Below are 26,536 nucleotides of genomic sequence, written 5' to 3'. Positions count from 1 at the left end.
ATCACCAACTCCTGGAGACCACCAGGGAAGTCCCTCCCCTTCTCTTTTAAATCCACTCCAATCTCATGTTGATTCAACCTCTGCACCAAAACTTTTCCTCTTGAGGTCAACATGAACTCCACATTACTAGAAAGAAGAGGCGATTCTGTCCTCCACTTTCTTTATCCATCAGCAGTATTTGAGACAACTGATCTCCACATCTATCCTGGGGAAAAGTGAAAGTGTTAGTCACTCAGTTGTGTCCAACTCTTTTTGACCCTGTTGGACTATAGCCCACCAGGCTCCTCTGTCCATGGAATTTTCCAGGCAGGAGTACTAGAGTGGGTTGCCATGTCCTTCTCTAGGGGATCTTTCTGACCAAGCGCTTGAACCTGGGTCTCCCTCATTGCCGGCAGATTCCTTATTGTCTGAGCCAGCAGGGAATCCAGGAACTAAAATCCAACAAGCTGAGTGACCAAAAAGACAAAAACAAATGAAACAGAACAAAAACCTGAAGCAAATATGAAGAAAAAATTTTTTTTCAAAATCTATTATCTCCTGTATCAACAAAAGTTTTTAAAAAAAATATTGAAGGAATCACTTTGCTGTACACCTGAAAATAAAACAATATTGTAAATCAACTATAGTTCAATTTTTTAAAAATTTAAGGAAACAAACACTAATCACAGACTCCTCATAGTATTAGGAAAAGCCGTTTTCTTTCTCCTCCACATTTTTAAACACAAATCCCAGTGCTCAGTTTACAAAGACCTTTTCACCAATCTAGATAAGCTCAGCAACAGATAAGAGAAGTGTCAAGTGCCCTTCCCAGTAAACAAAGGTTCCATATGCTTTGCATAGAAACTCAAAGCTGAACTGAATGGGATTTAAGATCCAGTTTCGGAAACAGCTCTTTGAAATGTTTGATTTGTGTTGCTCAGTCACTGAATTATGTCCAATACCTTATGACCCTATGAACTGTAGCCCACTAGGCTTCTCTGTCCATAACATTTTCTAGGCAAGAATACTGGAGTGGGTTGCCATTTCCTCCTCCAGGGGGTCTCAACCTAGGGATCAACCTGGGTCTCCTGCATTGACAGATGGATTCTCTACTATTGAACCAGTCTGTCCTAAAGGAAATCAGTCCTGAATATTCATTGGAAGGACTGATGCTGAAGCTGAAACTCCAATACTTTGGCCACCTGATGCAAAGAACTGACTCATTTGAAAAGACCCTGATGCTGGGAAATATTGAAGGCAGGAGGAGAAGGGGATGACAGAGGATGAGATGTTGGATGGCATCACTGACTCAGTGGACATGAGTTTGAGTAAACTCTAGGAGTTGGCAATGGACAACTCCAGCAGTTGGAGTGCTGCAGTCCATGGGGTCGCAAAGAGTTGGACACTTCTGAGCGACTGAACTGAACTGAACTGAGCCACCTGGGGAGCCCCTTTGAAATGTATCCCTGTTCAGAGTGGAGAATCTTTTATCTGACTTCAATCCCTATGAAAAGACTTTGGTATCAGTGCTTCTAATCACTGGGGGCACTGTTGACAGCTATACATTCAGTTTATGTCACTTTTTTTTAACTGATATTTGATCTCTTAGGTAAATATAAACATCTACAAATCAATAAAATGGTTCCCATGAATGATAACAGCAATTGTCTCATCTAGTCAAGGATGTTAGCACTGATTTAGAGCCTCAGGATAATGTAAACATACAAATATCCCTAAAAGCAAGATGTTGTTGTTGTTCAGTCACTAAGTCCTGTCCCATCTTTTCGATCCCATGGACTGCAGCATGTCTTTCACTGTCTCCCACAGTTTGCTCAAATTCATATCCATTGAGTCTGTGATGCTATCTCATCCTCTGTCACCCTCTTCTCTTCCTGCCCTAAATCTTTCCCAGTACCAGGGTCTTTTCCAATGAGTCAGCTCTTCGAATCAGGTGGCCAAAGTATTGCAGCTTCAGCTTCAGCATCCATCCTTCCAATGAATATACAGGGTTGATTTTCTTTAGGTTTTGCTCTCCTTGCTGTCCAGGGGACTCTCAAGAGTCTTCTCCAGCATCATAATTTGAAAGAATCTGTTCTTCGGGGTTCAGGCTTCTTTATGGTCCAACTCTCATATCTGTACACGACTACTGGAAAAACCATAGCTTTGACTATATGGGCCTTTGTTGGCAAAGTGATGTCTTTGCTTTTTATTATGCTGTCTAGTTTTGTCATAGCTTTCCTTCCGAGGAGCAAGGATCTTTTAATTTCATGGCTGCAGTCACCATCTGCAATGATTTTGGAGCCCAAGAAAATAAAATCTGTCACTGTTTCCACTTTTTCCCCATCTATTTGTCATGAAGTTTTGGAACCAGATGCCATGATCTTAGTTTTTTGAATGCTGAGTTTTAAGCCAGCTTTTTCACTCTCCTCTTTCATCTTCATCAAGAGGCTCTTTAGTTCCTCTTTGCTTTCTGCTGTTAAAATGGTATTATCTGCATATCTGAGGTTGCTGATATTTTGCCTGTCAATCTTGATTCCAGCTTGCGATTCATCCAGCCAGGCATTTTGCATGATGTACTCTGCATATAAGCAAGGTGAGAAAAGTACAAACTTAAGAGAAGCCAAGTATTTCAAATCTGTGAAAATTTATCTTAGAATCTCATAATGCTTCATGACTGTAGAACCCCCACAATCACCTCATCAGACTCTGGTTTCAGAACCTTAAATATTATCAGTGACTGTTTTGGGTTGAACTGTGTCCTTCAGAAGATATTGAGATCCTAACCCCTGTCACCTCAGAATGTGACCTTGTTTGGAAGAAAGGTCACTGCAAAGATAACTAATTAAGATGAGGTCATACCACAAGACACTGCTTTAGAAAAGCTCTGCGGTGGTAATGTTCTTACTTGCTGTAAGTACTAATAAATCCTTCCTTCTCCTGGAAAACAAAAAAGAAAAAGATGAGCCCTCACTTTGCTGACAAAGGTCTGTATAGTCAAAGCTATGGTTTTTCTAGTAGTCATGTACAGATGTGAGAGTTGGACCATAAAGAAGGCTGGGTGCCAAAGAATTGATGCCTTCTAATTGTTGAACTGAAGAAGACTCTTGAAAGTCCCTTGGACAGCAAGGAAATCAAACTGATCAATCTTAAAGGAAATCAACCCTGAATATTCATTGGAAGGATTGATGCTGAAGCTGAAGCTCTGTATACCTGATGTAAAGAGCCTACTCATTGGAAAAAACCCTGATGCTAGGAAGGATTGAGGGCAGGAGGAGAAGGGAATGATGGAGGATAAGATGGTTAGATAGCATCACCAATTCAACAGACATGAATCTGAACAAACTCTGGGAGATAGTGAAGGACAGGGAAGCCTGGAGTGCTGCAGTCCATGGAGTCACAAAGAGTCAGACACAACTTAGTGACTGAACAACATACTGGAGTAGGGTGTGTACATAGTACAATATGACCCATGTCCTCATAAGAAGATGGCCATTTGTGAAAGCACAGATACTCAGGGAGAATATCAGGGAGATGGAGGCAGAGGGCTCATTCAGTGTTTACAAGCCAAGGATCACAGGGATTGTTGGCAGTCACCAGAGCGAGAGGGAAGCATGGAACAGTCTCTATCACAGCTCTCAAAGGGAACCAACCTAGCCAACACCTTCATACTGGACTTTCAGACTCCAGAGTTGCAAGATAATAAATATCTGTTATTTTAAGCCACCCAGTTTGTGGTCCTTTGTTGCAACAGTCCCAGAAAACTACTAGAGTGATGCTAAGAGCTTTTGTTTAGGTGGGTTTTTTCTCTCCAATATGAATTGTATCCAGTGTCTTTGAAATATCAGTTCAGTTCAGTTCAGTCGCTCAGTCGTGTCTGACTCTCTGGGACCATGAATCGCAGCACACCAGGCTTCCCTGTCCATCACCAACTCCCCGAGTCTACTCAAAGACATGTCCATTGAGTCATTGATGCCATCCAGCCATTTCATCCTCTGTCATCCCCTTCTCCTCTTGCCCTCAATCCCTCCCAGCATCAGGGTCTTTACCAATGAGTCAACTCTTCGCATGAGGTGGCCAAAGTACTGGAGTTTCAGCTTCAGCATCAGTCCTTCCAATGAACACCCAGGACTGATCTCCTTTAGCATGGACTGGTTGGATATCCTTGCAGGCCAAGGGACTCTCAAGAGTCTTCTACAACACCACAGTTCAAAAGCATCAATTTTTCAGCACTCAGCTTTCTTCACAGTCCAACTCTCACATCCATACATGACCACTGGAAAAACCATAGCCTTGACTAGACAGACGTTTGTTGGCAAAGTAATGTCTCTGCTTTTCAATATGCTATCTATATTGGTCATAACTTTCCTTCCAAGGAGTAAGCATCTTTTAATTTCATGGCTGCAATCACCATCTGAAGTGATTTTGGAGCCCAAAAAAATAAAGTCTGACACTGTTTCCACTGTTTCCCCGTCTATTTCCCATGAAGTGATGGGACCAGATGCCATGATCTTAGTTTTCTGAATGTTGAGCTTTAAGCCAACTTTTTCACTCTCCTCTTTCACTTTCCTCAAGAGGCTTTTTAGTTCCTCTTCACTTTCTGCCATAAGGGTGGTGTCATCTGCATATCTGAGATTATTGATATTTCTCCTGGCAATCTTGATTCCAGCTTGTGCTTCATCCAGCCCAGCATTTCTCATGATGTATTCTGCATAGAAGTTAAATAAGCAGGGTGGAAACAAACAAAAAAAATAATAAGCAGGGTGACAATATACAGCCTTGAGGTACTCCTTTTCCTATGTGGAACCAGTCTGTTGTTCCATGTCCAGTTCTAACTGTTGCTTCCTGACCAAACATAAGAATACACAAATCTGGGACTTCCCTGACGGTCCAGTGGCAAAGATGCCATACTCCTAATACGGGGGGCCTGGGGTCAATCCCTGGTCAGGATACTAGATCCCTCACATCGCAATGAAGATGGAAGATCACAGCCAATTAGATAGTCAAAATTTTAAAAGAAAATTTGAATTCAAAGAATCTACAAATGCACATTTCTTTGGCTGTCAGAACAAGAGCATTACCACAGGTCACATAGCCTCTGGGAAAACTCTACTGCATACTCCCCATTGGATGGGACTGGAAAAAGGCAAATCATATCCTAGTTTGTTGCAAAAATAGTTTTAACCCCACAGACCCCAATAAGGGTCCCCAGACCTCACTTTAAGAACTGCTGACTAATCCAAATTTTGTCTTTGATCTCGATGAGGGAACTGAGGCTCAGTAATGGGGAACTGGCCTCTCTCATCAGCTTCCCCACTCCCTCGTGAGCATTCCTAGAATCACAGAGCCACAGAAAAAATGTTGTTTACAGAGGGCAAAAGACAAGTAATGGTGTGAAACCACCTATTAATCCAGACTAGATGCTGGTCTAGACTTTGTAACATCGTTAAACACAGGTCCTTTCTTTTTTTAATTTGATAGGGGTATAGTTGATTTACAGTGTTGTGTTAATTTCTGCAGTACAGCAAAGTGATTCAGTTACACATATGTATTCTTTTTCGTATTCTTTTCATTATGGTTTAATCACAGAATATTGAATATAGTTCCCTGTGCTATACAGTAGGACCTTGTTGTTTATCCAGTTATATATATAATAGATTGCATCTGCTAAGCCCAAACTCATCCACAACCACAAGTCTGTTCTTCATATCTGTGAGTCAAGCACAGGTCCTTTAAGTGGGCTTGTGCACAGCACTCATATATTTTAAATATTTTACTTATTTAATTCGTCTGCGCTCTGTCTTAATTGCAGCACATGGGATCTAGTTCCCTGGCCAGTGATCGAACCAGGGCCTCCTGCCTTGGAAGCCTGGAGTCTTAGCCACAGGACTACCAGGAAAGTCCCACACTCATTTATTTTAAAAAGTGATTTAAAGAGTATGGTTCACATTTTAAGCCAGGAACAAATGCTTTTCTTCATTATCTAGGAAACATCTGATTCTTGTGGTTTTTAAAAAATATTTATTTACTGATTTTTGGCTGTGGTGGGTCTTTCTTGCTGCATGCAGTCTTTCTCTAGTTGTGGTGAGCAGAGGCTACAATTTGTTGCTGTGCACGGGCTTCTCATTGCAGTGGCTTCTCTTGTGGAACACAGGCTCTAGGCACATGGGTTTCAGTAGTTGTGGCATGTGGGCTTTGTTGCGGGTGTGGCACATGGGCTTAGTTGCTCTTTGGCATGTGGAATCTTCCTCAACCAGGGATCAAAGTGGTATCCCTTGCATTGCAAGGCGATTCTGAACCACTGAAACACCAGGGAAGACTGGAAACATCTGATTCTGATGTCACAGAGCCCCAGATATTGTATGAAGAAAATGTGAATGCACATATGTGTGTGCATGCATGCATGCATGTGTGTATGTGTGTGTGTGCCTGACATATGCACTTTCTTGTAGTTGTTGTTCAGTCACTAAGTGGTGTCCAACTCTTTGAGACCCCATGGAGTGCAGCATACCAGGCTTCCCTGTCCTTCACTATCTTCTGGAGTCTGCTCAAACTCAAACGTACTGAGTTGATGACGCCATCCAACCATCTCATCCTCTGTCGCCCCCTTTTCCTACTGCCCTCAAACTTTCCCAGCATCATCATCTTTTCTAGTGAGTTGGCTGTTCACATTAGGTGGCTCCATAATGCTCCTTGGGTTTTCAAAGGGGGTCCAAGACTCAGAAAAGGGTGATAACTACTGCATGAGGGCAAGGTCATCCAAGGGGTGCTGACTTAGAGGCTTACTCTCTCTGATGAGTGAGAACTTTGAAATCAAGCTGCTTCTCTTTTTCCTGCCAAGGACAAGGCTTTCTGCATGACTCTCGCTGATGAGTGAATGGGACCTCCCTCAGCCTTGAACCTTTCACTCCACTGTCTCATGACATGAAAACAACTGCGCATGAAACAGCCAATTCATTAAAAAGTCATGTGAAGAATGCCCTCTGCCTGCAGTAGCCATCAAGTTACAGAACGATTTAGGGCTGGAGGTGAGGGAGGGGGCACCAAGAGGCAGAGACCCTGCCCCTTTTGCTGTCTCTTCCCCAGAATCACCAAATGTTCATATAAACATAAACCCTGAAACAATGACATATACAATTCTAAATACTTTAATATTTAAACACAAATAGGTGAACCTTCATGGACTAAATTCAGTTATAGGTAACTAAGATATTTATGATTGGAAATAAGCAGTAAATATATATATATTTATATTCATAGAATATATGAAATTTACAGGGACTTGCCTGATGGTCCCATGGCTGACTCCATGCTACCAATGCCAGGGGCTCAGGTTCAATCCCTAATCAGGGGTCTAGATCCCACATGCCACAACTAAGACCCAGCACAGCCCAGTAAATAAATAAATGAATTTTTTTAAAGAAGATATGAAATTTATAAATGCTATTGTTTTCCCTCCTACTATCTGACATTCAATTTCATGAGAATCAAGTATCAGTTGTTTGTCCTTGCAAGTTCATGTTCATTAATCAGCTACAGCTCCCCAAATCATGTTATTTTTAGAGGATTCTGAGCAGTGAAAATTAGCAGATTGACTTCTCAGCTAAACGCCAAACTATGCAGCATGAAAACATTTTTTTAAAACTTCAATTGAACAAATGTTTGAAATAACTCATCTCTTATTTTTGTATATTTGGTGACACAACAAAAAGAGGTCCTGGCTGTTTCTGAAAAAGGAAATTTCTCTTCCAAGAAGTGTATTGGTTCACCTTCAAATTCACAAATGCAGAAACTGCTTCCAGCCAATGAAGCTCTTTCCCCCTGAGTGCGATTTAATTGCATATTCCTCAAAATCCCTTCTTATGAATTCTGTTTATACCTCGCAGCAATAAAAAGTAGTTCATTCTTGGTTTTTATCTGGTAAAATATTACCATTTAATTAAAGTATTTTGGTTTGAGTCCAAAACAGTCTCTTCACTATTCATAGACGTTATAGGTTTTCTGATGGATGCCAAGACTGTTAAGAATGTTCATTATAATCATTACCCATCTATATATTATGGTTCTCTCTGTTTTACAGTTCATTATTTAATAGTGCTTACCTAAAAGGTTATAGTCTTTATAGGATCATTTGGCTTATTCTTAACTTGGGTAATTTATAAATAATTTCACAGATATCTTTGTGTTGTATTTGTCGACAAGGATCTGATTCAGGATATGGAATCTTTAGATTACAAATGCTTCACTGGTTTGACCAGATGTGTGCTAGGTTGCTTAAGTCATGTCTGACTCTTAACCAGATCCCCTTCAGCATTTCCTTGTTTCAAATAATTATCACCTTGTCAGATAAATGCTATATCCATTCTAATGTGGCAAACTGACTTTTAAAATCATGTTACCTTCAATATAAACCTCAGAAATCAATAATCCAAGCTGTATCTCCTTGTCATTAATGTACATTCATAAGAGCCTTCATATTAAAAAAAAGGAAAGCTGAAGAAATGTAAAAAATCTTAGAAGGTATTTTCTGTAATAAAATATTTTGTGTTTCTAATGAAATCAATCAAAAGCACAAAAATTCTAAAGGAATTATATAAATGCAATAAATCATCCCAAAGAATAAGGTGCAGTTAACATCTATAGGATGGTTCCTTGCACTGAGGAAATGCACAAGGGGTACATTAGCCAGATCATTGAGATTCTGGCTGATATACCCCTTTGTCAACCTGTCCCTTATGGAGGAACACAAGTCGACTTTTGAGGCTCATTAAAAAGAGCATCTTAACTCTTAAGAGTTAAGATAAAGAGCACTTTTTATTCACATCTTAACTCAAAATCAGAACTTTTTCACTTATTCATAAAAGATAAGAATGTCTGAACCATCAGTAACAATTGGTCTATTGCACAAATATTTGTTCCCTTTCCATACCAGCCTTTTTCCTGGGAGCGGAGCATCACTTAGGATCTAGCAGGTACCTTGGAAGCCTGCTGATGCTTGACATTTCACTAACTGCATGGCACTCCTTTGAGGCTGGTAAATAAGCCACCCTGCATTTCTGAGAACAGATTTGAATGGGTCATCTTGAATTACGTTGGTCCAGTACTGCAATTTTGCCAGTGAAGACATAGATGCATGGCAGAATGGTCCGTCCATAATTATTAAGCTGGGGGATTAGACCTGGAAGAGTCCTTCCAGATAAAAGTTATTTACTGTGACTTTCTAGGGGGCAGGGAGGTGGAAATCAGTGTGGAATCTTATTTCTCACCCCACACAAAATACAATTTCAATTATCTAAAGAGTTAAATATAACAAATACAAATATTTAAACTGGGGGGAAATCTAGGAACTGCTTTCCTTTTCAGTCTCCCCATCTCCAAACATTGGATTGTCCAAGGTCCAGACCTCAGCTTTCTTCTCTTGTCTCTATACACTCACAACTTGGGTGCTACATCTGCACTTACAACTGTAAATGAAAATATACAAGAATTTCCCTGGTGGTACAGTGGTTAGGGGTCCAGGCTTCCACTACAGGGGGCAAGGGTTTGATATATGGTCAGGGAATGCCATAAGATCCTTCATGGCATGGCTGAAAAAGAAACAAATGAAACTATACACTAACCATTGCCAAATGTATATATCCAGCCCAGACCTTTTCCCAGAACTGGAGACTCATATATGCCTACGTGGAAGTCAAATGGGCATCTTACACTTACAAGGGTCAAGATCAAGCTAAGCTGTCATTTCTTTGAGCCAGTTCCATTCTTGCATTTCCTCATCTCACTTGATAGCTACTCCATCCTTCCAATTGTTCAAGGCAAGAATCATGAACTCATCCTTTTTTTTTTTTCCTTAATCAGGAGAAAGAAGGATTTATTATTACTTGCAGCAAAGAGAATATAGGAGATGTCTCCCAAAACAGTATAGTATCTCTTGGAATCATCCTTTTCTTTTTTTCTCCCTCAGCTGTGTATTGAGGCATGTGGGATATTAGTTCCCCAACCAGAGATCAAACCTGCACCCTCTGCAGGGGAAGTACAGTGTCTTAACCACTAGAACACCAGGGAAGCCCCTGGAATCATCCTTGATTCCCTTCCTTACATACCCCACATGGACTCTGTGGGCGAATCCTACCTTGACTATAGAAACAGGCTCTGAGCATGTCTAACAACCTCCAGGGCTTCTGCCCTTGTCCAGAAGCTGCCACTTCTCACCTGGATCTTGGTTTAGTTTCCTCATACTTGTCTCCTCACCTCTGACAGTCTATGCTCTTTAGAACCAAAAGATGGATGGTTTTAAAACTTAGCAAGATTTTGCCTTATTGTTCAATCGCTCAGTCATGACTGACTCTTTGCGACCCCATGGACTGCAGAACACCAGGCTTCCCTGTCCTTCACCATCTCCTGGAGTTTGCTCAAACTCATGTCCATGGTATCATGTCAGCGATACCATCCAGCCATCTCATCCTCTGTCACCCTCTTCTCCTTTTGCCTGCAATCCTTCCCAGCATCAGGGTGTTTTCTAATGAGTCAGCTCTCCTCATCAGGTGGCCAAAGTATTGGGGTTTCAGCTTCAGCATCAGTCCTTCCAATAAACTCCCCCACTGGCCTCCAAATAGGTCAGAGAAAATCCAGAGGATTAACCAGGGGCCTGCAAAGTGCTCCTTGATCTACATGTGTTTTATCTCCAATTTCATTCCTGGCTTCTCTCATCCTGGCCCATTTTGCTCCAGCCACACTGGCCTCTACGATGTTATTCACACAAGCCTAGCCTGCTAGACTGGGTGCCCCAGGACACTGGCATCTGTCATCTTCTCCCTGAAGGACCTTCAGTTCAGTTCAGTCACTCAGTTGTGTCCAGTGTCTAAGTCTTTGCAACCCCATGGACTGCAGCCCACCAGGCTTCCCTGTCTATCACCAACTCCCAGAGCTTGCTTTAACTCACGTCCATTGAGTCAGTGATGCCATCCAACCATCTCATCCTCTGTCATCCCCTTCTCCTCCTGCCTTCAATCTTTCCCAGCATCAGGGTATTTTCCAGTGAGTCAGTTCTTCTCATCAGGTGGCCAAAGTATTGGAGTTTTAGCTTCAGCAGGGTCCCGAAGGGCCCTGGTGTAGATTAAATTGTGTCCCCCTCCCCCAAAATGCATGACCTAGTCCCAGCCCCCAGAACCTGTGAATGTGACCTCATTTGCAAATAGGCTCTTTGCAGATACAGTCAAGTTAAGAGGAGGTCATACTATGGTATAGCATCACTTATATGTGGAATTAAAAAAAAAAAAACAAGTTAGTGAATATAGCAAAAAAAGAAGCATACTCACAGACATAGAAAACAAACTAGTGGTTACCAGTGGGGAGAAGGAAAGGGGAGGGGCAACGAGGGGTAGGGGTTTGACATGGTATGTGCTCAGTTGCTCAGTCATGTCTGACTCTTTGAGACTCTACAGACTGTAGCCCACCAGGTCCCTCTGTCCATGGAATTTTCCAGTCAAGAATTCTGTAGTGGGTTATCATTTCTTTCTCCAGGGACTCTTCCCAAGCCAGGGATCAAACCAACGCCTCTTGCATCTCCTAGCAGGCAGATTCTTTACCACTGTGCCACTTGGGAAGCCCCAGCTTAAGAGATACAAACTATTATGTAAAAAATAAGCTATAAGGATATATTATACAACACAGGGAATATAGCCTATATTTTATAATAACTGCAAGTGGAGTATAAACTTTAAACATTGCAAACCACTACATTGTACACTTGTAACTTATATAATATTGTACAACAAAAATATTTCAATTTTTGAAAGTCTTAAATTTTCTTTTGCTAAATGAGGTCGGGTGGTCTGGTGGTTAAGACTGCATGCTCCCAGTGCAGGGGGCCCGAGTTTGATCCCTGGTCAGGGAACTAGATCCCACACAACTAAGAGCCTGCATGCCACAACTAATACCCAGTACAGCCAAATAAATAAAAATATTTGAGACTTCATGCTTCCAAGGCAGGGGGTGCAGTTTCCGTCCCTGGTTAGGGAAACTTGATTCCCACATGCCTCTCGATGAGGCCAAAAAATAAAATAAAAACACATTAAAAAAATGAAAGTTAAAATGAAGTCATACTGGAATAGGGTGGGCCTTAAATCCAATGACTGATGTTCTTCTAAGGAGAGATTTAGAGATGTCCGCGAAAGAGAAGGCCTTGTGACGATGGAGGCAGAGTTTGGTTTGGGTGATGCAGCTGCAAGCCTAGGACCACCAAGGATGCTAGCATGTAGAAGAGGCCGGGAAGCATCCTCCCCAGAGCCTGAGCTAGAGACCACAGCCCTGCTGACACCTTGACCTCTGACTCCTGGCCTCTAGAACTGTGAGACAATCTGTTTTGTTTGAAGATACCCAGTTGGTGGTCATCTGTTATGGCAGCCCCAGGAAATTACTGGCACCCCCCCACCTCCCCGCCAATACCAGATGCTTCACACTGTCAACTGAGGGGGAGTGGGGGAGGGGCAATACTTGCAGGGAGGGTCTCCCGGGGACTGACCTGCTGTGCACCTCTGCTCCACCGCCTCTGCTCAGGTCACCCCCATCCTTCCCTGCTGCCCCAGCGCTGGTGGACTCTCCCATGGTCTGGGCATACCTAAGGGGGAGCCTTCTTTCTCCATCCTCTTTCCTGAGTCTCTCAGTGTGACTCTGCTGCTTCCCTAGCTTTTCCCTGCTGAGTCCGGACCAAGGGGCTATTGATTGTTTCTCTGCCTTTGCTCTCCTACTGTGCCGCCAGCAACTCAGATGCCTTCTCTTAAGGGAGGAGTTGCAAAGGAAGCCGGAGAAAAAAAAGCAAAGATATAAATAGTTCAAGACTTTCAAGATCTATCTTGCTTCCTTAACTAGTGGACCAGTTCACCCAAAGGCGGAACTACAGAGATCACAAACCTTAACCCATTTGTAACTAACCCAACTCCTTTGTCATTCAATTCCTTCAGCCAATCCTCCAGGAAAAAGAAGCAAAAATGGTAGGAACCAGTGGGCTAAGGAGAACAGGTAGTGTAGTGAATGAGCTTTGTGACCTGTCAATATCTGAACAAAGGTAAGTCATGCTGTTGTTCAGTCGCTGAGTTGTGTCCAACTCTTTGCTACTCCAGGGACTACAACACACCAGGCTTCCCTGTCCTCCACTAAATCCTGGAGTTTGCTTAAACTCACGTCCATTGAGTCAGTGATGCAGTTTAACTGTCTCATCTTCTGCCTCCCCCTTCTCCTTTTGCCTTCAATCTTTCCCAGCATCAGGGTCTTTTCAAATGAGTTGGCTCTTCCCATCAGGTGGCCAAAGTATTGGAGCTTCAGCTTCAACATCAGTACTTCAATGAATATTCAGGACTGATTTCCTTTATGATTGACTGGTTTGATCTCCTTGCAGTCCAAGGGACTCTCAACATGACAGTTTGAAAACATCAGTTCTTCAGGGCTTACCCTTTTTTATGGTCCAACTCTCACATCTGCACATGACTACTGGAAAAACTATATCCTTGACTATGCGGACCTTTGTCAGCAAAGTGATGTCTTTGCTTCTTAATACACTGCCTAGTTTTGTCATAGCTCTCCTTTCAAGAAGCGGTTTCTTTGAATTTCATGGCTGTGGTCACCATCTGACTTGCACACATTGTTTCAGGGATGGTGCTACTGCCTTGCACCCTCACCCCCAGCTGTGGACTGAGGACTGAGGTGACAGAGAGTTGGTGGGAGGCAACAGATGGAAAGTCATGAAGTGGGTCCCAAAGACCAACAGTTAGAGGGCTGGGGGCTGAGTCCTCTGGGAGTCATACTCTGGCAGCAGACACAGAGAGCTCAGCAGAGCAAAGACCCCCCCCTAGTGACTAGAACCAAAAGGGTGGTCAGTTTTTCCTTCTTGAATAATCGTTCATGTTTCCATGTATTTTCTGTTCTATTTTTAGTCATAGTGTGATGGCTTAGGAGCTTCCCAGGTGACGCGAGTGGTAAAGAACCTGCCTGCCAGTGTAGGAGACAGAAGAGACACAGGTTTCATCCCTGGGTTGGGAAGATCCCCTGGAGTAGGAAATGACAACCCACTCTGGTATTTTTGCCTGGGAAATCCCATGGACAGAAGAGCCTGGCTAGCAACAGTCCATGGGGTCACAAGAGTCGTACATGACTGAGCAATGTAGCACGCAGCATGCATGCATGTGATGGCTAATGACTGTGCAGGAAAGGTCACTCTGATACACTTTGAGAGTTAAAACTCTATGGGAGAGGGGATGGATAAATTGGAAGATTGGGATTGACTGGGATTGACATATATACACTATAATATATAAAATAGATAATTAATAAGGACCTACTGTATGGCACAGGGAACTCTACTCAATACTCTATAATGACCTATATGGGAAAAGAATTTTAAAAAGAGTAGATATATGTAGATGTATAGCAGATTCACTTTGTTGTACACCTGAAAGTAACAAAGCATCATAGGTTAACTGTACACCAATAAAAATTTTAAAAAATAACTCTGTAGGAAACTGTGATAAGCATAACAGCAAAGAAACCCTCCTATAAGTGATGCCAGGAAGAGAAGAGAGAAGTTGGGAGGAGTAGCCGGAAGAATCTGGGGCTTTATTCACAGCTCTAGGCAAACCGGTTTTGAGTCACTGGGAAACACTTCTTCTGAACCACAATGCATCCAGCCTTGTCACCAGCAGAGCGGTGGTAAAGAAAGGTTACTCATAAATAGGTCAGCTGCTAACTGCATACAGGCCAGCCTCCAGCAGTGCCCTGGGGGCTCCAAGGGAAAGTAGCCACCTCGCACCACTGTGCTCGGGGACCAGCTGTGCCTGGGACCCTGAAACCAACATGCTACCTTGTCCAGATGCGGTCCAAACAGGTAAGGACCCCTTGGCTCGGGCCTTCCCAAGGAGAACAGAGGGCCACATGGAGGTGCCAGACTCCATCTGTGCTCAGCCCTGAGTGTTCCAAGGCCCCAGAGGGTGAACTGAGATTCTAACACAAATTCAGCCAGGCCAGGACCTTGACAGGGCTGCCTGCTCCCCTGTGGCCTGATCTGGGCCTCCTGCTCATCCAGGCTCCACTTTGCCCTTCCCTTTGCTGAATGCTTCTAAGGAAATGTAGGGGGACGTAAACTCCGATGCTTTGCCAGCATCATTGTTTTCCATTACTCCTCCTCATCCTTTGCTTATCAGGGCCAAAGGAACTGAATTCTTAATAAATCACCTCATAATCTAGTCCAATGGAAGTTTCAAATACAGTAGGAGCCCCAGGATACCTCTGTCACATCCTTGTTTTTATAAAGGAAATGACATGAAGACCGAAACAAGTTGTGTTTCCAGCTGAGGCTCAGAAAAGGTAAATGGCCTGGACAAAGTCACACAGCCAGGTGGTGGCAGAAGTTGCTGCTCTGAGAGAGTGGGTGTGAAGTTTTTGCCTATCATCCATTCACCCTTTTTCTAGTTGCATCTTCCTTTGGGAAATGCCCCTTAATTTTAGTTCATATTGTGTGGGCTTTTTTTTTTTTTCTTTTAATATTTATCTATTTGGCTGTGCTGGCTCTTAGTTGCAGCATGCAGAGAATCTTTAGTTGTAGTGTGGAAATTATTAGTTGCGTCATGTGAGATCTAGTTTCCTGACCAGGGATTGAACTCGGACCCTCAGGCTTTGGAGCCCAGAGTCTTAGCTACTGGGCCACTGGGGAGGTCCCAGTTCACATTGTTGAGTGAGGCTAACCTGGTCCCAGAATCTGGGGTAAACATGTGACCCAGGCCCAAGCAGTAATTTCACCCTCAATGATTGGCTTAAGGATGGGCATGTGACCCAATTCAAGCCAGTAAGAATCAGGCTTAGGATTTTGGCTCAACAGCTGGGAGAGGGACTCTGGGGCAGCTGAGCTGAACATAAACAGATGTGGGGGCCGCCAAGCCTGGAGAGCCTGACTTGACTGTGGGTAAAGCCAGCACAGAGGACAGCAGAGTGGAGAGATGGAGAGCTACTGAGTCCTGGTGACAGTCTTTCAGCTTCTGGATCCAGTCCTGCCTGAAGCCATACGCCAGTAAGTGTTCCTTTTGGTTTGAGCTCATTTGAATTGCTCACTGCCATTTGCAAATGAAAAGTCTTGAACCAAGTGGACTCTAAATCCATGCTCTCTCCAGACTCCACACTGCCACCAGCTGATCCATCAAGCCTCTGAAGCACCATCTCAGCCCTCCCCAGGATTTCTACTTCAGCAGTATTTTGGCTTGCCAGTTGACTCAGTGGTAAAGAATCCGCCTGCCAGTGCAGAAGACTTGGGTTTGATCACTGGATGGGAAAGATCCCTTAGAGGAGGAAATGGCAACCCACTCCAGTATTCTTGCCTGTAGAATTCCATGGACAGAGGAGCCAGGAGGGCCACAGTCCATGGGGTCGCAAATGAGTTGGACACAACTTAGCAACGAATCAATACAATAGTACTTAGCCTCAGCCTGTCTGTGCTACATAAACTGTGTTTACCTTTATAAACCCCCTAGGACTTCCCTGGTGGTCCAGCAAACCCACCTGCCAATGCAAGGGACACGGGTTTGATCCCTGGTCCGGGAAGATCTCACATGCCTTGGAGCAACTAAGCCCTTCCACCACAACTAGTGAGTCCGAGCGGCCCAGAATCTGAGCTCTACAACCAGAGAAACCGCTGCAATGAGAACCCTGAGCACTGAAATGAAGAGCAGGCCCCACTCTTTGCAGTAAGAGAAAACCCACACAGCAATGCAGAGCTAGCACAGCCAAAAATAAATACATACATAAATATTTTTTTTAAGGTATGTCATAAAAAAAAAAAAAAAATCAGGCTCCTGGTAATTTCCTGGCAGTACAGTGATTAAGACTCCATGCATTCACTGCCAAGGGCCCTGTTTCCATCTCTGGTCTGGGAACTAAGATCCCACAAGCCTTGTGATGTGGCCAAATAAAATAAAATTCAGTCCCTGACAAGGTCCTGACTCAGGTGCTTAAAAAAACTAAAAAGGGGACTTTCCTGGTGGTCCAGTGGTAAAGACTCTATGTTCCCAATGCAGGGGGCCTGGGTTCGATCCCTGGCTAGGGAACTAGATTCCTCATGCTGCAACAAAGACCCAGCCCATCCAAATAAATAATTAATTTAATTTTTAAAAAAACTAAGAAGAAAGAGAGGGCAGGTGAACAAGCACTGGCTTTTGCTTTCTCCTTTGGATCAGATCAGCCCCAGGGAGTGTGGGACCCTCAGCAGAGCCCAGGGTGCCCTCCAAGTGTTTCCTTCCACCTCCTCTCCAGTCACCCTAGGGGCTCCTCATCCTTCTAGGAAGGAGACAACTAGAGACAAGCGAACGAAGCTTCCATCCACCATCTCAGAGGAGGCAGGAACCATGACAGGGACTTGTAAGCAAAACTTTATAAGCTTGTTATCTTGTAAACTTTTATTATTTTTTGTTATCCTACAGATGTTTCCTCATAATGTCCAGGGGTGGAGGAGGAAGAAGAGGAGGTGGAGGAGAAATCCCTTATGGAGGACAAAAATATCAAGGGAGGGAGCTAGTCTGTGGAAGTGCCTGCCTGAAGCTAGTCTGTGGAAGTTCCAGCATTACTGTTTGTTTGACAAATGCAGCTGCTCTGCTGTGGACTTGTGGGTGACAGACATCATTTCTTTTATAAATTAAAAAATTTTTTTTTGCCATTCTGTCCAGCAGATAGGATCTCACTTCCCTGACTAGGTATCAAATCTGTGCCCTCTGCATTGGAAGCATGGAGTCTTCACCACTGGACAGCCAGTGAAGTCCCAGACATCATTTCTGGCAAAAGCTGTACCCCAAGATCTCAAGGGCTGTCTCATGACATGTCACCCCCAGGCTATGAGCAGTTTATTGGGGGCTTTTGTTCCAAATCTCATGTGCCAACAACTTTGAAGAGCTCCCTACCCCCTTGTGTGAATGGGCAGTAAACTTTGTGAATACTGAGTCGGTTGCCTTTATTTGGCAGGTGCGGTTAAGACAAAGGACACCCACAAAGGCAGAGGCATTTCATTTCGGATTCCAACACTTGGGGTCAGTGGTTAATTACTAAGTCTCTGTATTCCAAGGTCACTTGAAGTGACATGAGAATGGAGACATGAATCCTATGTTAATCAGTGGATTAAGCTGAGCAAATGGCCTTCTTTCAACAGGAGGGGCCGCAGCCCAAACTGCGAGCCCCCAGTACACAGCCTCCCCTGAGGCCAGAGAAAAGAAAAGTCGCTCAGTCATGTCCGACTCTTTTCGACCCCATGGACTGTAGCCTGCCAGGCTCCTCTGTCCATGGGCTTTTCTAGGCAAGAATACTGGAGTGAGTTGCCATTTCCTTCTCCAGGGGATCTTCCCCACCCAGGAATCAAACTTGGGTCTCCTTCATTGCAGGCAGACTCTTTACCATCTGAGCCACCAGGGAAGCCAGACAAGCGAGGGTCAAGCCTCTGCTCTTTCGGCCGGTATCTCTATTTCTGCTCCAGGATTCAGAGTCCTCCAGCTAATATTTCTAGATCTTATGGAGGAACTGGCCAGAGACAAGGGTCTTTTAATTTTTAATTTTTTTTCTATTTAGCCAGATTTTTTAAATTTATTATTAAAATTTTTAAAAATTTATTTATTTTTGGTTGCGCTGGGTCTTCATTGCTGCCCATGGGCTTTCTCTAGTTGTAACGAATGGGGGTTACTCTCTAGCTGTGGTACTTGAGCCCAAGCACCATTGTGGTGGCTTCTCTTGTTGCAGACCATGGGCCCTAGAGCACCTGGGCTTCAGAAGTTACTGCCCACAGGCTCTAGAGCTCTGGCTCAGTAGTTGTGGCACACAGGCTTAGTTGCCCTGTGGCATGTGGCATCAGACCCATGTCCCCTGCATTGTCAGGCAGATTCTTAACCACTGGACTACCAGGCAAGTCCAGCTATATATTTTTTATTGGGGTATAATTGCTTTGCAGAGTTGTGTTAGTTTCTGCTGTACAGTGAAGTGAATCAGCTCTATGTATGTGTGTGTGTGCTTAGCCGTTCAGTCATGTCTGACTCTTTGCGACACCCTGGAGCCTGCTAGGCTCCTCTGTCCATGGGATTTTCCAGGCAAGAATACTTGAGTGGGTTGTCATTTCCTTCTCCAGGACCCAGGGATTGGACTCAAGTCTCTTGAGTCTCCTGCATTGGTAGGTGGATTCTTTACCACTGTGCCACCTGGGAAGCCCAGCTACATGTGTATATACAAAAATATATATATACGTCTAACCCTCTATGGTCTCCATCGCACCCATCTAGGTCATCACAGAGCACCGAGTTGAGCTTCCTGTGCTTTGTAGCAGGTTCACACCAGCTATTTATTTTACACATGGGTGTATATATGTCAATCCTAATCTCCCAATTCATCCCACCCTCTCCTTCACCTACTGTGTCTACATGTCCATTCTGTACATCCGCATCTCTATTCCTACCCTGGGAATAGGTTCATATGTACCAGTTTTCTGAATTGCATATCCATGCTTTAATACACAGTACTACTTTTTCTGACTTACTTCACTCTGTATGACAGATTCTAGGTCCATCTACATCTTTACAAATGACCTCCCAAATATGGAACACTTTACCAGTTTGGGTGTCATCTTCGTGCAGGGGTCATGCTAATCTTTGTGTCATTCCAATTTTAGTGTTTGTGCTGCCAAAGCAAGTGCTACAAAAATCTTTTGATGCCACAGGCTCTTTCTGTCAAGTACTTCAGCACCTTTTGTCTGGAGGCTGGTGGCCTCTGATGTTGGCAGATAAAGTGGGACCAACATTCTGGAAAAGCTGGGGGAAGATGTGAGTGTGATGCCAGAAGGGAGAGACCGAAGGATATCACTGCCTCCCCACCCCACCCAACACCAGACTGTCCCTCCCCAGACCAGGCCTCCCTGCCTCTCAAGTCACTGCTGATTCTCCCTGAATGAAATCTGACCTCAGAGTGCCCCTGGAAACAGGTGCTGTCACTCGGGGTGTGGGAAATTCCCAGCTCGAGCCGCTGTCTGAGCACAGAGGCGTCCAGGGGCCGGTGGTTTCCTCGGGGGCAGGTGTTCCTGGACTCATCCTCCCCATGCAGCCACCTGGGCCCTGCTCCTTTCCAGCCTGCCTGCCGGCATCACCCAGAAAGAGCCACCCCGGTGCTCCTGTGCTATTTTTCTGGTGGTGCCCAACACAGCCATGCTAGACTGAGGCCCCAGGAGGCTGGGGCAGGAGAGCCGAGGCCCACGGCTTGACCCCAGAGTTTGGTTTTAGGGGAAGCACAGCAAAGCAGGAGGCATGTCTCTCTGCCTGTTTCCTTCTTGTTTCCTTCGTCCCTGGAAAGACTGAACAAAAGCCCTCAACATTAATGAAATTGAAGGGAGGGACGTGCATCCTGAAAAGTTCAGAGAGCAAAGCAAGCCAGGACAAGGTCCCTGGGGCCGTGTCCCCGTGGTGCTGCGGTGGCCTCTCTGGCAGCCTCTGGAGTGGCCTCAACACAGCATCTGTGCAACAAGGGGAGAGCAGAAGGGACCTGCTGTCTGGGAATTTCCCTTCACCCAGTGACGGCTCCACTCCCCAAGCTTTGCCCAGAGCTCTGGACCACCTTGGCCCCGACCACGGGCCCCTGAGTCAGCCACAGAGTAGAGTCAACTGGGGCTGGAGTGGAGATCTGGGAGGCTGGCCAGCTGGTTAGAGCCGGTGGGATGGGCCCAGCAGGCAGGATCAAGCGGAGAGGCGAAGGGGCTCAGGGCAGCTCCCGCAGTGCCCCCTGGTGGCTAAAAGCAGCCCTAGCCCACCCCCAGGAGCCCAGACTGCTATTCAGCCGCTAAGTCCTATCCAACTCTTCGTGACCCCGTGGACTGCAGCACGCCAGGCTCCTCTGTCCTCCACTGTCTCCCGGAGTTTGCTCAAATTCGTGTCTGTTGAGTCAGTGATGCCATCCAACCAGCTCATCCTCTGTTGCCCCCTTCTCCTCCTTCCCTCAATCGTTCCCAGCATCAGGGTCTTTTCCAATGAGTCAGCTCTTTACATCAGGTGGCCAAAGTATTGGAGCTTCAGCTTCAGCATCAGTCCTTCCAATGAATACTCAGGGTTGATTTCCTTTAGGACTGACTGCTTTGATCTCCTTGCAGTCCAAGGGACTTTCAAGAGTCTTCTCAAGCACCACAGTTTGAAAGCATCAAATTTTTGGTGCTCAGCCTTCTTTATGGTCCAACTCTCACATCGGTATCTGACTACTGGAACTACTAGCTTACCTTCTGCCCCTGGAGCAGACAGGATGAGAGAGCAGGATGGAGTCTTATTACATTTTTTGCCCTGCAGTCCTCTCTTGCCTCACCCTACCCTAGCCCTGACTTTCATCCTAGGATGATGGATGGAGGGTCACCTTGCTCTCATGCCAGGGGTGCTGAAAGCTGGGGGAGGGCTTGGGGTCCTTTCCACCCCTGTGGCCCCTGGTATTACACGTCTGGGTCCTCGTTCCACAGCAGCAGACAGATTGAAGTTTCCACACTGACACGGGAATTTTGTTTTCCCAATCCTAGCTAGATTTGAGCTCAGCTAAGGCAGCAGTTTTGACAGCCCTGACCGTACCCTAAGGGTTTATATATATATATATATATATATATATATATATATTTTTTTTTTAAGATAACAAGAAGCACAGCCAAGGGTGAGGCAGTGTGCTGGGTGGTCATGGCATCTGAAAACATTCTCTAAAAACACCACATTTCTGACAGTTTTGAAGTGATCTGTTGACAGTTGTTATGACTTAGGTGAAAATAACATCTTTTCAACCAAAGGTGTTAGGCAAGTGGATATCCACATGCAACAGCTTACACAAAAATCAACTCAGATGGATCCAAGACAGAAATATAAGAGCCAAAACTGTTAAACTCTTAGAAGGAAACATGGGTGTAAATCTTCAAGACCTGAGATTTGACAACTGTCTTTTATTTTTTTTTGACAACTGTCTTTTAAATAGGACACCAAAAGCTCAAGCATGAAAAGAAAAAAATAAATACATTTGACTTCACCCAAATTAAAACCTTTGTGTATCAAAAGACACTATCAAGAAAGTAAAAAGCAAGCTACAGAATGGGGAAAATATTTGCAAATCATAGATCTGATAGTATCCAGAATATATAAAAAATTTTTACAACACAGTAACAAAAAGATGTAAACCAACTTAGAAATGAGCCAGGACTTCCCTGGTGGTCCAGTGGCTGAGACTCCAAGGTCTCAGTGCAGAGGGCTCAGGTTCAATCCCTGGTCACGGAACTAGATCCCACATGCCACAAGAGTTTGCATGCTGCAACTAAAGATCCCACACAGACAAATAAATATTTAAAAATAAGATATTTCTTAAATGGGCTGAATGATTTGAATAGACATTTCTTCAAGAAGATATACAAATTGCTAATTAGCACACTGAAAAGATGTTCAACATCATTAACTGTTAAGGAAATGAAATCAGAACTTCAATAAGATAACACTGTTCAAAAAACCAGAAAATCAATGTTGGTGAAGATGTGGAAAATCCCCAGTGTATGTTCCCAGTGTTGGTGGGAATGTAAAATGGTGCAGCCGCTGTTGAAAATACTTCCGTGGTTCCTCAAAAAGTTAAACACAGTGTAAACATATGACCCAGCAATTTTGTTCCTAGGTATATAACCAAGAGAAGGAAAACATGTCCAGGAGTTCCCTGGTGGTCCAGTGGTTAAGAATCCACCTGCCAATGCAAGGGAGATGGTTTCGATCACTGGTCTAGGATGATTCCACATGCCTCGAAGGAACTGAGCCCCGTGCATCACAGCCACTGAAGCCTGCGTGCCCTAGAGCCCAGAGAGAAGCTACCACAATGAGAAACTTGTGCACTGCAACTAGAGAGGAGCCTCCACTCACTGTAACTAGAGAAAGCCCTTGTGCAGCAATGAAGACCCAGTACAGCCAAAAAAAAAAAAAAAAAGAATTCCTGAACTCTGCTTAAAAAAGTTATGTCCACACAAAAACCTGTGCACAAATGTACACGGCAGCATTATTTACAACAGGCAAAAAGTGTGTTTCCACTTCTTGGACACTCAAATGTCCATCCATTGAGGACTCACCAGGGGTCTTCCCAACCCAGGGATGGAATCCGGGTCTCCCACAGTGCAGGCAGATTCTTTACCATCTGAGCCACCAGCAAGTCCCCGAAATCCACATACAATACCTTACACAAAAGTTAATTCAGATGGGTCAAATACCTAAATACAAGAGTTAAAACTATTAAACTCTTAGAAAGAAACATAGGTGTAAACCTTTGAAACCTTTGATCAAGCAGTGGTGGCATATCCATACAATGAAATGTAAAACAAGTGAAATATTTACAAGCCACCACATGGATGAACCTGGAAAACATCATTGTTTCTCGAGGGGCCCAGCAGCCCAGGCTGACATTTCTTGTCTTACAGCTCAGGGAGGCCCTGGCCTACAGGATCTGGAAACTTGGGAACACTCAGGTCCAAAGGACTACCTTCTTCATGATCCCACCTTTTGAAAACATCTGAAAAAAAAAAAAAAGAAAACATCTGAAGATCTGATGGACTCCGTTCTCCAGGTTTGCCCTCTCCTTTAGCTGATTCCTTCTGAGGTCATACTCTTGGACATCAATCACTATTTTTTTTTTAATCTCTGCAATTAAAAAAAAAAAAATCTTGGGTCTTCCCTAGTGGTCCAGTGGCTAAGACTCTGCACTTCCACTGCAAGGGGCACAGGTTTGATCCCTGGTCAGGGAACTGTGATCCCATCTGCTGTACACTGTGGCCAAAATTTAAAAAAAAAGTCTTCCTTTCTTTTTCATCTTCAGCACCCACCCAAACTTCTGAGCTTGACTCCTCCCTACAGAGGTGGCTGCATACCTCATGCATGGCCTGAGATGTGGCTAATGTGGACCAAGTGTCTGGTCCACACACTTGTTTATGCCTGAGGCCTCTGCTCTGTCAGGCTCCATTCTTGGCTCCAGACACACTGCAGTGAGCAAAACTAAGTCCCTGCAAAGTAAATCCTCGTGGAATTTACATCCTATTGAAGGAAGACCAAAAAGCAGATGCTGAACATTTTGAGTGATGTTTTTGGCTTTGAAGAAAATTCAGCACAGTAGGGGGATAGAGGGTCATCGGGGGCAGGTATGTGTGTACGTGTGCATTTAAGGGGAGATGGCAGCACCCCTCTCAGCTTGAACTGTTTCTCAAAGAGTCATAGCCCCAGTGTCCTGACAGACAGGGAACTCACGAACAAGCAGACATACCCAGACTGTTGAGCAGGCCAGAGGGAAACTTCCTTGAAAGACCTGCCCAGCAGTATGGCCAGAGACAGGCAAACCCAAACAGCTCCAGGGTCTCTTTCATTTCTTTAATTTTTGTTTTTCTGGTCTTGGTTAAATAGCATGCAGGATCTTAGTTTCCTGACCAGGGTTTGTACCTGCACTCCCTGAACTGGGAATGGAGAGCTGTAACCACTGGATCACTGGAGAAGTCCTCGGTCTCCTTCTTTTAAGGTCAAGTTTAGCTGGGATGCAAAGAGGACAGTTTCAGCTCTTTGGGCAAAGGGAGTTTGTAAACAGCCATCTCCAGGAGGAGTCTGTGGCCTTTAGGAGGAAGTACCTCCTTGTCCTCACCTTGATGAGAGCTGCTCGAGATCACTTTCTTCCTCCTGGAAGATCCTGGTTTTGGGATCCTAGTGGCCAAAGGCCTGGTAAAACATCACTTAGCTATGGAGGTTGTTTTTAAGGTAAAGATATGAGAATTCATACCTTTTGTATGTCTGTCAACCTGGGAGCACTTGCAATGTCACCTTGCAAAGGGCAACTTTCAACCCACCAACTTTGTGACTTAGGGTAAGACACCTAACATTTTAGGCCTCTAAGAATGATTATAGTGCCTACTTCATAGTGTTTGGTGAGGAGTAAATGAAATGGTGAATGTAAAGGGCTGGGTCATGGGACTTCCCTGGTGGTCCAGTGGTTACGACTCTGCACTTCCGACACATGGAGCTCAGGTTCAATCCCTGGTGAGGGAACTAGGATCCCACATAATCACACGAGGAACCCAAAAACAAAAACAAAGACTAGGTCACGTCTTAGAAAGCTAAAGTAATTGAAACAGTGGCAGTGGCATAAGGATAGACATATAGACCTATAGAAAGAGAAACCAGAAGTAAGCTTATGTATATAGTGAGTTGATTTTCAACAAGAGTGCCAAGACTAGTCAATGCAGAAAAGACAGTCTCTTCAACAAATGGCATTGGGAAAACTGGATATCCACATGCAAAAGAATGAAATCGGACTCTTAGCTCATGCCATATATAAAAATTAACTGAAAATGGATTAGAAACCTAAATAAGAGTGAAGACCATAAAACTCTTAGGAGAAAACATGGGGACAAATCTTCATAACCTTGGATTTGACAATGGTTTCTTAAACATGATACCAAAAACACAAGCAACAAAAGAAAAAAATAAATTATACTTCATCAAACTTAGAAACTTTTGTACATCAAAGGACACTACAAGAAAGTAGGAAACCACCCCCCCAAAAAAAAACACAACAAAACCCTACAGGATGGGAGAAAATATTTGCAAATCATATATCTGATAGAATTCAGAAAATGTAAAGAAATCTAGGGCTCAGCAATAAAGGCAACTCAATTGAAAAACAGCCAAGTGCCTTGGAAAGAGGATAAACAAATGGCCAAAAAGCACGTGAAAAGATGTTCAACATCATTAGACACTAGGGAAATGCAAATCAAAACCTCAATTAGATACCACTTCTCACCTACTGGAATGGCCATAATTAAAAAAAAAAATTTTTTTTAAAGGGAAGTAAGTGTGGATAACAATGTGCAGAAATTGGAATCTTCATACATTACTGGTAGGAACGTAAAATGGCACAACTGCTGTGGAAAATGGTTTAGTAGTTCCCCAAAAAGTTAAACATAGAATTACCATGCAACCCAGCAATTCTGCTAGGTATCCATCCATACCCCCAAAGAATTGAAAACAGGGACTGAAACAGTTACCTGTACATCCAGGTCCATGGAAGCATTATTCACAATGTCAAAATGTAGAAACCACCCAAATGTCTATTAGCAAAGTAATGGATATGTGGTATATCTATAAAATGGAATATTATTCAGCCACAAAAAGGAAGGAAGTATTGATACAGGCTTCAACATGTATAAACCTTCAAAACGTTACATCAGGGACTTCCCTGATGTTCTAGTCATTAAGAATCTGCCTGCCAATGCAGGGGACACGAGTTCGATCCCTGGTCTGGAAAGATCCTACATGACTCAGGGTAACTAAGCCCATGTGTGACAACTATTGAGCCTGTGCTCCATAACAAGAGGAGCCACGACAATGAGAAACCCATGCACCACAACTAGAGAGTAACCCCCTCTCGCCACAGCTAGAAAAAGCCCACGTGTTGCAACTCAACCAAGACCCAACTCAGCCAAAAATAAATAAAAATTTTAAAAATTATTTTAAAAGATCATTATCTTAAAAAAAAAAAA

The 26,536-nt window shown here is 44.0% G+C and overlaps 1 protein-coding gene and 1 pseudogene across 1 annotated transcript in view; one reads left to right on the top strand and one right to left on the bottom strand.

The window, feature by feature from the left end:
- The window catches only part of LOC133068841 (uncharacterized), a 46,408-nt gene extending 22,622 nt beyond the window's left edge, over positions 1–23,786 (top strand). The window contains exon 4 of the mRNA XM_061159779.1: positions 23,438–23,786. Within this exon, the coding sequence (XP_061015762.1) occupies positions 23,438–23,533 (96 nt within the window). The 3' untranslated portion in view covers positions 23,534–23,786. The remainder of the gene's footprint in view (positions 1–23,437) is intronic.
- On the bottom strand, positions 19,575–19,674 carry LOC133069715 (U6 spliceosomal RNA; annotated as a pseudogene).
- Positions 23,787–26,536: the final 2,750 nt, after the last annotated feature.

The sequence above is a fragment of the Dama dama genome, chromosome 14, assembly GCF_033118175.1.
Source record: "Dama dama isolate Ldn47 chromosome 14, ASM3311817v1, whole genome shotgun sequence".
NCBI classification, from domain to species: domain Eukaryota; kingdom Metazoa; phylum Chordata; class Mammalia; order Artiodactyla; family Cervidae; genus Dama; species Dama dama.
The sequence above is the reverse complement of the archived record's forward strand: the minus strand, read 5'-3'. Positions and strand labels throughout refer to the sequence as shown.